Here is an 11,732-nt window from a genome sequence, read left to right on the forward strand (position 1 = left end):
TGTTCTTGCTTTAATCGCTAGTGTGTAAAAATATTAATAAAAAAATTAATCTATCAAATTCATCCATATTTGTATTTGATAACATCAGATTTGAATCAGTGATGGCGTTATGTGACCATAAATATATATTCGATGCCAATTTCATAACGTTTTTGGTCACAGCAACATTTAAATATTTTAAACATTCGTCCTATTTGCAGTTTTTAATCGAAGGCTGTCAAAATTGTTGGGTGTAAGACCTGTTAGAGTACACACTGTACTTGGCTTGAGAACTGAGCACCAATAAGTCAACTCTGGAGTTTATTTTGTATGTTTGTTGCATTTATTTCACTGCTGGTAATTCAAGCAGACAGGACTGCAGCCTCCTCATCCCCGCTTCAACCATGTTGTTTGTTTAACAGTCTTGAAAGATGCATAAATAAATAAAACCTTGCATAACCATGTCTGTTACATTTCAGCTGTCCCAATCTCTTCTCCACACGACGGGGGTGGGGGGGCAGTCGTGGGCACTTGTGGCCAGTGGGCGCATTTTGCCACATAAAGCAACAACCTGCATGGCGGTTCAAAGCCAAGTGCGAGGGGACATGAAAGTAGCACTCAGTACAAGATCACAGGGCGAAAAGGCAAGGAGTGTAAACAGATAGAACACGCCTCCATTTTCGGGCCTATCTCAAGGGTACCCTCATTGCGCAGGGTGGCTCTTAACGTTATGGATGCTGAAAAATGACCCGCCGGTTTCAACTTGATATCCATTTGCGGAAAACGTCGACATCTGCCACCCTGCACTGTTTTGGCGCTCATCACCAATCCAAACATTCATTTAATTGCCTCCACTGTGACACTGGACATTGGGAATATTGACAGGCGTGTTAGAAAGCAGCAAAGTTGTTTGAGTATTTTAGCGTGTCCAGCTCCCAGGCGGGCTGTTGTTTTGTGAAAGCCCCCGTATTGTATTTCTTTCCTGTGCCAGAGCACGTTTCCTGTGGCGCTGCCGTGTCAAACAACGATGACCCGCCGCTTCCTGCAAGTCGCATGGAGGCGAGGCCCTGCCACGAGCCCCGGGGGCCTCTTGGCCAGCCACCGAACATGTTCGGAGACCCCCACCGCATCCTCCCCACGCTTTCGAGTCATCCCCCAGCTTGCCTCTACCGCATCTCACTTTCCTCCCGCTTCCCCCTTTTGCTTGGATGTTGATCACTCCTCTAAGCATGCCCCCCCCCACCCTTGTCCTTTCTTACCTCCTCCACTGTGCCTTGCCCCCTTCAACTCCATGCTTCCCTTAATCCACACCTCCTTTCCTCTTTGGATTCAATCTCCCCCACCCACTTTCTCCTTCTCCGTGCAGGTCAGAAGAGGTTCTGTCAGACATTTCCCGTGCACGCCGCTGATCCAGTCCGCACCTTCGGAAGGGGATTTCTTCTTCAGTCACGTGCAGTCTACGGTCAAAATGCACCAAACTGGGGATACTGAGTGGGAAGAATCGTGTCAATTGTTTGCTGAGGAGTTGCATCTTGAAGGGACCGATAAAACCCGCAGTGCATTGCTTAGCATCACATTTTTCACATTTTCATTGGAATCCCACCAACGCTTCGCGCTGTCGCTTGACTTACCCGTTTCATCCTGGAACAGAACATTTTAACAGCGCTAGTCCTTATGATGGGTTTCGCGGATAAGCTTGAATACACCCTGGACTGGTCGCCAACCAATCACAGGGCACATATAGACAACAAACGTGGACAAAGAGTATTCGATTAACTTGAGACAACATGTCAATTGTACATGGAAAGGCCCAAGCCCTGAACCTCAGAAGATTGGAGGTAAAAACCTGCTATCCACTACCGCATCGCGCTGCCCTTCTCTGATTTCCACTGGCGGAAATTGTTTCCAAATCCAACAGAGGTGAACCAGAGTTCCAAAACGGATCGTGCTCCACTTTACATGGGAATTTCGGGTTTGTATTCATTTAAAGGTGTCACTCCGAAAACCTCTGGCTCAATATTTACCGAGCGGCGAGTATCTGAGTGTTTATTTTGATCTTGTGATGAAGTCAGAAGGACCGTCGGCGGCCGAGCCTTGAACTGTCTGCTTTCGAGAGACGTCTCCAAGTAAACACCTGTGAGCCTCGTGTGCGGAGCTGCCAATTGGAGCATTGCTATTGTTCCCTGTAGAAATCAAGAACATGGCAGAGGTTAAAGACCTAACCCGAGTGATGACTACTAGCTTGCAAAAGACCTCCCTTACAACTGAAACGTGGACAGAAGGGGGGAAAAATAATAATAATAATAATCGTTTTGCTCACATCTGTTCGTCGGGTCAGCGAGGCGTTCGATTGGCTTCGCTTCCCGTCTCATTTGGAGGTCACTGTGTACTCGCGTGTCTGCGCACGTGAGCTGGTGACACAAACACGCCTTATGCGCATCGCCTAAGTGCTTCTTTTTCACTCCGTCCCGGCCGGGTCATGGAACAGGAAGCGAGCTGGGAGAAAAGAAGGAAGCAGAAGCAGCTCTCTGTGGCTGCAGGTAGTCACCTTTAGTCTTGACCTTGAACCGGCCCTCAATCAGGCTGACAGCACATTGCTCGGACAAAGCGCAGATGTGCATAAACAGTGACGCACAACCCCGCATAAGCAGCTTTGAGACCAAAAAAAAAAAAAAAAAGAAAGACATAAAAATCCTTAATTTATTTCTTTATTATGTGACAGCAATGTTCACCGATGAGATTTACAGAAGCGGACCGGGAAAGCTACGATGCATCATGCATGCGGCCTTCCTTTCGTTAAAATAAATTTTATGAAGATGGTGAAGCTGTACAAAAGCCACTTGTAGGACCAAACAATGACAAAACCGCTGCTGTCAGAACATTTGGTGACCCCCCCTGGCTGCTTTTGGACAGAGCCCGTGACCTCACCAAGGCCAAAAGAACAACCTGCTGCCATATTTAGAAGGCTCGAGTTTACCCTCGATGGTCGAATTGGGCTCAGGGCGCGGGCGAGAGTGGTAGGGGTTCTCCGGCAGGGGCCTCGAGGTTGAAACCTTGGTCACCTAGAAAATAAATCAGGCGCACCATCACGTGGTTGTAAGGGCACGCACTTCCTTGCATTCAAATGTCGACACCCTGCGCCTCCGAGGAACTCAAAACTGAAACGGTCCCCTTTCAGAAAACGTTTGCCTAACTCTATGTCACATCCAGACATGGCGAGAATGGCAACTCATTTTCCACCCCAGGTCTGTTAAAGTGTGAGAACAATAGCTTTGACTGACAGGGGAAAGTTGGGAGTGAGAAGAGTGTGGGGGGGGGGGGGCTGATTTGTGAAATCTAGTTTGGTCGATGCAATCAAAAGCTCCTCTCTAATCAACACCAACGGCAGCCATCAAATTGAAGTGCTCGCTAACAAGGCTCACCTTCGACAGATCTCCCAGCTCAGGTCGCTCCCAACCCAGCTTGTCAAGGACGCAGTTGTCGAAGGATTGCTGTTGCCGGCGGCAACGGCGCAGCTCGGCCAAATTGGAATAGTCCAGGCAGGTCCAGTACTCGGTGAACGACTCGGCGCAGTTCCCCTTGATTTGCCTGACAGACAACATGCGAAACATGCGATGACTCTCGATGCACTCACTATTTGACGCAATAAAAATAAACAACTGTTTACAAGCGCTCTGTTTTGAATCCATCTGTCCAACGAATCAGAACATGGGATGTTTTTTTGTTTTGTTTTTTAATAGATGCTTTGTGCCTTCTTGCTCAGTGAAACCACATTCGAGCGATTTACAGTGGTCTCCCTCGCTCTCTGATTGGACTGAACAATTCCTCAAATTCAAATTAGCATCGTAACATAATAGAATGCAACTCTGAAAACACAACGGCTGTAATTTGCAATTTCAGTTGGTCGGTAGGCATTCAGTATATAATTCATTTATTTTGCAGTGTTGAGATGCGTTCAGTGTTTAGAAAGTGCCGTCTCCATGTTCGCATCGCTGCTTCAATAAACTTGAATGTGTGATACGCCACACAAGTTTGGTAGAATTTCTTGAAGCTGCCGTAGTGCATGCTTCAAAGAATCAAAAAAGGTGGCCATTTTTTAGTTGAGAACATTAAGACTTGTCTCGAAGCACGAGTGCTAGTCCTGAAATTAGCAGTGCTAACGTACCTGAAGAAGTTGAGCGCACACTCGTTGACTTTCCTCCCTTCTTCGAGACACTTGCGAGGGTCCTTTTCCTCCCAGCGGCAGAGCATGAACTCTTTGTTAGGTTTGTCACACTGGGAGCCATAGTGGTGAGCAGCGGCCTTCAGCACCGCAGATGACACACTGATCTGGTCGGGTGTCATGAATAACAGTCAACTGACAAATAACTATTCAAGCGCATATTCAATCAACCTAACACGCATGTTTTCAGAATATATGAGGCACGAGAAAACCCACACAAGTACGGCGAGACCAAAGATGAGGCTCAAACCAGAGTATTGCATTGTGAGGCATATTTACTAGCCACTAGGGCAACGTGCTGTCTTGACACGTCAAGTAACCTTACTTCATTTATTTCCAACAGCCATTAAGTTACCTATAGAGTCATATTCAATGGCATGAGGAAGAGATAACATTTGTCACCTTCTTTATCAACACGAGTGGGTATAAACATTAAAAACTACGCTCTGCAAGATACATTGCAGCTCAAGACCACTGCAAACCAGAAGCACAATTGAAAAAAAAAACATGTTAATACGTCTGGCAGTGTACATCAAAACATAACCTTACCTTGGTTGCGATTTTAGCATAGTTACCGAGGTCCAAGCTTCTAACTTCTGTCTTACTTCTGTCTTGGCATTCGACTCAGCATGACTTAGATTTGTTCTTGGTTTTACTGTTTGGTGCTTTCTACCGCCTTTATTACCGATTTGTCTTACTGTTTATTGTGCATGTTAAATTGCTCCATGTACAGCACTTTGTATGCAGCGATGGCTGTTTGAAAGTGCTCTATAAATACTGTTGACTTGACTTGACTTGACTTACAAGGATAAGTTCAACGTGTCATATAACGTTGCTGTGATTGACAGAATTTCGGTACATAGCAGACATAATCAAACATATATTGCTGAGTGTTAATGATGCAGACTATTAAAATTAGCTTGTGCTGCTTGCTGTGCAATCTGGTAGATCAGACGCCGGTCGCATTGGCATAAAGACATTTAATAATAAAAAAAAATGCGCAGTGTAACTCTGTCTCGCCGTCCTACGACTGATGACACGTAAATTACGTTTCTTGCAGTAAATTCCAGCAAATTACAAACAGTGAGAGAACGGGGTTAGCGGAATAGCTAACATGCTAACTTCTTAGCTTGGGTATAATTTCCATTCGCACTGCTGCTCACCTCGTCCACGTTCAGCTCCTGCAAACTGGGGATTTCCACCGGCATGGCTGCATGCGCGTGTAACAAAGCACACGCGGGGAAATCGACGACGCTGACACAACTTTGAAGGTCTCCTCGTCTGGCTCAGGACGAGCGACGGGACAGCAGAGAAGGTCAGTTTTCTCGTCAACTCGGAGGCGAGTGTTGATGACGCATCGTGACGCGCTGGACAACAAAGCACGCGTGCGCACTGGGGATCTGGGTACAGTAATTAAATGTTTTATAGAAGTCTGATTTTGGTCTTGGGAGTACATAAACTTGGGAGTTTATGTACACTTTCTTAGTTCAAATGTTTCATCAGCATAAAATGTCACAAGACGATACGTTCACTTGACAATACTGAAGTAAATACGTTGCCATGGTAACATGGACGCGCTTTTAAAACTGGTGGACGATGACCGTTTTACACGCGTCAATGCGACGATATTTACGTGTGGCAGTTTTTTAGGGGGGAAACATCGGTTTCTATATTTTGTGTTATAGTAACTGCAGAAGAAAATAAATTCTAAGGAGACTGCTTATTGAAAGAGAAGTTAAGTGGAAAAATGGAGCTCACCGGAAGCAGTTATGAAGGCCCTACTCTAAATAGCAGGTAAGTATAAGTTGTTTTAATTGCATCCGTTTCATTAGCACTGACCAATGTGTGAATACTGAAATTGAATGGACGGACGGATAGACGGACATCCATAAATTCAGTGAAAAAAAACATAATTACGTGTGTGTGTTTGGGGTGGGGGGCAAAAATAAATAAAGAAAATAATAAAAACGTGGGGATCTCTGCAAATAACAGGTAAAAAAATCTGCTCATGCCATACCATGAAATGAAGTGGTCTAAAATGTGGTTGCATTGTATCATCGGATTGCTCAATTATACTGTAATGGAGCGGGTGAAAAATAGATTACAGAATTCATGCATTTTTCAATCATTCTGATTGATACGTATTGATGCAGGATGTAAGAATGTTAACATGGTGGTCTACTGTCCTGTTAGGATGGAAGGAGAAGGGGAGTACACCTTCCCGTCAGAGACCAAGTACATAGGAGAGATGAAAGATGGGATGTTCCATGGAGGAGGGGTGCTCCACTTTCCAAATGGAAGTAAATACGAGGCCACCTGGGAGAACGGCATTGCCACGCAGGTGTGTGTGTTTTTTGTGTGTGTTTTTATGCACACGTCTACTCTATGTTTTTCAAATCGGTTATACTTAATATTCCATCTGCTGCATGTTATAGTAATCACTCCACGTTCTTGTAACGGCTATTAAGTTTCTCCGTGTCATACTTGACAAAGGTGTATTCTGTCCTGCTCACGTGCATTTACAGCAGCAATCATTGCAATTATTATCATCAATTCCGATGAGGGTCACTTCAAATGATAGTCACGGTGAACCGTGACTAAACTCAGCCAAGACTTCCCCGCACCTGCAATGATGCAACTATGCTGAGCCCAAACGGCAACACGTTGAACCCGGGGATAAGCAACACAGCTTTAGTCTGACCAAGAGCAATTTACATGAAAAAGAATATCGCATATTTAAAAAACAAAACAGGTCGCTTGTTGCTAGGCAGATTTCATATAACGTATACAGAAAAAAAAGATAATTTGGATGTACTCACCGTGTGTAGCTTCCACGATTGATTCTGTACTTAATATTAAAGGCCAAATCTGATTGAATGCGCCACCTGTTGGATCGAGTGTTGCCTCTGCCCCTGATACGGAGTCGCCGTCACCACTCGTCCCGACATAAGTTCCTCATCGCACTTTGCTCATGTCTTGCATTAAAGATTTCCAACCTCCCAACAAAAGAAAATCAAGTCCAATTAGATAACCGTTGTAATCTCCACGGACAGATTTATCTTGGCTGGGCTACAAATGAATGACATCAATTTCAACGGTCCCATTCGCTCTGTTTTCCATGTCGGAACAGATGTCATGAGTTTTTTTTCTAATTGCATTGTTTACTTAGAAAAGTAGCTGTTTCTAATAAACAACATTCCCCAACCATGTTCACTTTTTTCTATTATGAGTCCTTGTCTCTTTCCACACACACACACACACACACACACACACACACACACACACACACACACACACACACACACACACACACACGCACACGCACACGCACACACACGCGCACGCACATATACCGTCGACATTTGTTTACCAGAAGGCAAATCCCATTGTCTCCCATTAGAGCCGATCCATGCAGACTGGAATCTCCATCCCTGCCTCGAACCAAAAACAAGGACGGAAAAAAAAACCAGATTACAGTCTTGTTTTCTTAAATAGTTTTGTTCTGGAGAGACGTTCGCGTCCCCCCCCCCCCCCCCCCGTGTCAAAAGCAGATGTGCATGTCAAACAATAGGATGAAATGAATCGTCATCCATCAAATAAATGCTCATCTATGAAGTTTCTTTTTTTTTTTCTGTCTTCCACCGTAATTACTTAAAAAAAAAAAAAAGGGATCATTCACCTTTGCTGATGGGCTGCTGTACCAAGAGAAGAACTGGGATTATTGCGATGGCAATGACAGACGCTTCTACACCGAGAGATGCAACGGCCTTCGCCCGGCAGGTTGATATTGTTGTCATTTGATCGAACGTTTTAAGAGCGAATCACGTGCCTGTTTTTTTTTCTTCTCCACAAAGGTGAATCCCAGCTGACAGACCTGCATCCTCCACGTGTCATTCCTGACGGCTGCTATGACTGTGGAGATGGTTTCTATGACCCCGAGACGAGAATAATCACTTCCTACGATGGTACTTTCCTCAGAAATGCTGGTGAGACAAAAAAAAAAAAGACACTTCAGTACTGTACTTTTTACACTGCATAATAATACAATAACCAACACAGCTTTAAAGCTTCAAAACGTCGCGTAACTGTTCGGAATGAGCGTGGAACCACGAGAGCTTCTCTTTCTTTTCATGCCAGATTTCTGCACGTTGCACTCGTTGTGTTCACCGGTCTCACGATTTGATCAAGTGTGGCGGCTCGAGTGGCAGGCTTGTTCTCCTGAGGGTCAACTCCAACCATTTGTCCCAGTTGCACTGTCCTCAACTCTTTATTCTGTATTCAGCAGCGTCCTTACTCAAGAGTGTACAAGTGGATTCGACATACCCTCTTGTCTTGTGACACTTTTTTTTTTTTAAAGAAAAATGCTCCTGTATCCTGTATAGATTTATTTTCCAACCCAAGGAAGTGTAGGGGCATTTGTCAGAGCGCATGTAAACTTGGGATTTATTGCCTCAGGGCTTCCCGTCCAGGATGCAATGATGATGGCACACGGGGGGAAGAAAAGCCCCTAATCCGGTGTGGGGAAACACCTCCGCACAGTAAGGAAAGAGGAAGGAGTGGGTGCACGTTGATGTTCTAACTGGTGCAACTCACCTATAGTCACCCGACAGAACTGAATGAATTTGATGATAGCGTTGGCTAATCTTCGCTCCTTTTGCAGACCCCCTCGGGCTCCTTAGACACCGTTGCTAGCGCGGGCAAACATTCCCGCCCGGCACGGTGCTAAAACGCAGAACAATAGGATCGTCGGCCAATATTCCCCAAGAGGTCAAGGGATAATTTTCGGAGTCGACTCTCAAAGGAGAGTGCGCGGGGACCGTACCACGGTTATGCTGAGGTGGGTGAAAGACATCATTTCTGAGTCATAAGTTTTAAACGGTCGAGTTTGAAGCGAGTCCCAAGTCGGGCAAAAATCCGGTCGAGTCATTCCTTGGGCTCTGAACCAATCAGATGTCAATTCATCCAATCACAGCCGTACTGGCGTATTCTTAATTATATCGGCGATGGTTCCCAATTCAATGCGTAACTGACGCTTTTGACCAGCTACAATGCAAAAAAAAAAAAAAAAGTTGGGGGAACTCATAATTGCCAGACAACTGATAAAATTATAAGTTGGGCCAAACACTTTTGCGCGCAAAATGAATGGGACCGGCGAATATGGATATGCCACATAACTGATGATTGTGGTCATCATGAACCACCGTGATCCTTTTTGGTGATATTTTCTTCTTTTTTTTTTTAAAAAAAACCTAATAAACTACTGAAAGTATAGGCCAAGGCTAATTTGTGAAAAGGCGCCGACAGACTCTTCAAGTAGCAACACAGCAGGCAGCTGCAGGGCTACCATATTGTTTGGCGCACTTTCCTGTTTCTGGGATAAGCACTTCCCTTTGAAAAGCCCTCCACTGTGAAAAACATTCCAGTGCCAACAAAAACACCTCTGGTGACTAAAACGACAGGCCCTCCCTTTGTCCTCGTCAGGCTGAGGTGTTCCACGGACAGATAACATCAACCTAGGCCTTGAGAAGTGGAATATTTCAAACCCTGGCTGCGCATACTGTACATCTGCGAACAGAAAAACACCATTTGGGTTGACTCCAAAGCGCGGTTGCGCACGGATGATCATTTTTAAGATGTGTATCAAACCAGATGCTGTTTTTGTCGTGTGATGATATCATAGAAGTGAATTGGGCACAGATGACTTACACATGTACCGTTTCGCTCCGCCGGTTAGACATTCCGGTTCCACAATAAGATCTGAAGAGTTCAAACGCAAAAGTATCGTGGAGTCAAAATAAGTTTCTTGATTTGTGGTTTCAGGATTAACAATTTGTATTGAGGAGATTCTAAAGCAATTAAGAGGCTACGGCTCATCCTAAATGTCGCGGGTGAGACGGAGCATTTCACCAACTGACTTTTGGATGAAAGGTGGCACCCTTGATTGGTCGCCAGCCAAACAAGGGCTACATGTAGACAAACAGCCATTCACACTTACCGTCACTTCGTTGGGCAATTCAGCATCTTCAGGGAACCTAACATGCACGTTCTTGGGACATGGGGAACAGCAAAAATGTCGCCAATACTTACCGGCCACCTGTGTCCTCAATTAAGGGCAACTTAAATCACCAGCGTCCAATCTGAAGAGGGCGCCATTACCGAAGATGTGAATAGGGGTCAATCTAATCATCATCAATGCAGGTTACAGGGGTTCCCTCTTGACCCGATGACGAGATACATGTAGGCCACGATGATTACATTTTAGAGCCACAAAGACGGACGGAAAATGTTTGCAGCTGCTGATAAGCTCAATTGACCAAGCCCGGCCCAAATCCCCCCACAGTCTCCCTCCTGATCAGGTAGGAAGAAGATTGGGAGAGTTTTGTGCTTGAAGTGGCTGTTAGCGTTGACGCCCGTCGCTGCCAAATTACACACAATCAGTCGACAACCAGGACCTGAATACCCCCCCCCCCACACCACCCCCACCCAACGCGCCCGCCACAATGGAGCCCCACGCGCGCGCCAGCCTTTCGGGGTGAGGCCTGCGCGCCGCTCAAGTGCATGCAGCTGCGCGCGCTCCAGAGAAGGGCGACTTCCCCTGCAATTAGCTCCGCATTTCACTCGTAACAATTGACGAACTGCAGCATTATCTGCTCCTCTGGCAGTCCTTCTTTGGCAGAACACAAAAAAAAGAAGGGGCCGACCATTTTGCGAGGGGTTATTGTTTACGGGTGTCTGAAGTGGTTGTGAGAAGTTATTTTCTCCTAATTGTGAGGCTTATCTTGATTTGACAAAATTTACCAGCGACCTGAATGGCACTTCACTGCTCAAGCTGCCTTTTATACACAAAAGTGACCTGTGTTTTTAATTCTGCAGCTCAGTCGCTATTATGTCTCCTTTCATGCTGTGTGAGATTACGATTCCGTTGACTAGGCCGATAGATATTTAAATGGTGGTCAAGCGGAAGACATTTTCAAGAGGCCCCGCCGTACTTAATTTGATGTACAGTGAACCACCATCCATTGCGTGGGGGGGGGGGGGGGGGTACATTCTTCACCCAGACGCCAGTCGCGAAACTCTGCGATAAAAGGCTACATGAAAAACAAACGTTTTTGAAAATAGTTTTACACCTACAAGTGCTTTTAATACAATTCGAATGATTTAAGCACCCTTTTTAAACACTAAACAGACAATATAATGGAATCAGATATGCATTAAGATGTGAAGACAATAGTGGACTGCCGTTAAGAGGCTGGGCCTGGTGGGGAGGGGAGTGACGTCTTGGTGTGAGCTGTGACAGACAGCAGCTTTGCTATGAGTCTCCCCATTATGAAACCCCATAAAAAGATATTGCTATTAACCTCAGGTATCCTGAAAACTTACTAGCTTATAATGTTTTTTTTTTGTTTGTTTTTTTTAACAGATGACTCGGAACACGAGTGGATCGTGCGAACCTGTCGAGTGGCAGAGGAGCCGATTCCCGAGTCCTTCCTAGAAGAAGTGTCCTGTGTTTCTCATATGGATTAAAAAATGA

At 45.3% G+C, this 11,732-nt stretch overlaps 2 protein-coding genes across 2 annotated transcripts; one reads left to right on the forward strand and one right to left on the reverse strand.

The window, feature by feature from the left end:
* Positions 1 to 2,673: 2,673 nt before the first annotated feature.
* Positions 2,674 to 5,553, reverse strand: ndufa8 (NADH:ubiquinone oxidoreductase subunit A8). The gene is made up of 4 exons (XM_086135709.1): positions 5,365 to 5,553; positions 4,145 to 4,308; positions 3,402 to 3,567; positions 2,674 to 3,041 (listed from the first exon to the last, which is right to left on the reverse strand). Exons 1-4 carry the CDS (start codon positions 5,407 to 5,409, stop codon positions 2,904 to 2,906), a joined length of 513 nt encoding a protein of 170 aa, XP_085991835.1. The 5' UTR covers positions 5,410 to 5,553; the 3' UTR covers positions 2,674 to 2,903.
* A 395-nt stretch (positions 5,554 to 5,948) lies between these two features.
* On the forward strand, positions 5,949 to 11,725 carry morn5 (MORN repeat containing 5). The gene is made up of 5 exons (XM_086135498.1): positions 5,949 to 5,995; positions 6,395 to 6,542; positions 7,870 to 7,981; positions 8,056 to 8,187; positions 11,622 to 11,725. Exons 1-5 carry the CDS (start codon positions 5,949 to 5,951, stop codon positions 11,723 to 11,725), a joined length of 543 nt encoding a protein of 180 aa, XP_085991624.1.
* The last annotated feature ends 7 nt before the right edge of the window (positions 11,726 to 11,732 follow it).

Source organism: Hippocampus guttulatus, chromosome 17 (assembly GCF_054856545.1).
Source record: "Hippocampus guttulatus isolate MCC_2025c chromosome 17, RoL_Hgut_1.0, whole genome shotgun sequence".
NCBI classification, from domain to species: domain Eukaryota; kingdom Metazoa; phylum Chordata; class Actinopteri; order Syngnathiformes; family Syngnathidae; genus Hippocampus; species Hippocampus guttulatus.

What these genes read in the sequence shown, in the direction of transcription:
- ndufa8 (XM_086135709.1), bottom strand. Translation starts at nt 5,409, where the DNA reads ATGCCGGTGGAAATCCCCAGTTTGCAGGAGCTGAACGTGGACGAG. An exon ending in TGTGCGCTCAACTTCTTCAG is followed by an intron (nt 3,568 to 4,144) that starts GTACGTTAGCAC and finishes GTTGTCTGTCAG; the next exon opens with GCAAATCAAGGGGAACTGCG. An exon ending in AGCTGGGAGATCTGTCGAAG is followed by an intron (nt 3,042 to 3,401) that starts GTGAGCCTTGTT and finishes TTTATTTTCTAG; the next exon opens with GTGACCAAGGTTTCAACCTC.
- morn5 (XM_086135498.1), top strand. Translation starts at nt 5,949, where the DNA reads ATGGAGCTCACCGGAAGCAGTTATGAAGGCCCTACTCTAAATAGCAG. An exon ending in AGAACGGCATTGCCACGCAG is followed by an intron (nt 6,543 to 7,869) that starts GTGTGTGTGTTT and finishes AAAAAAAAAAAG; the next exon opens with GGATCATTCACCTTTGCTGA. An exon ending in CAACGGCCTTCGCCCGGCAG is followed by an intron (nt 7,982 to 8,055) that starts GTTGATATTGTT and finishes TTCTCCACAAAG; the next exon opens with GTGAATCCCAGCTGACAGAC.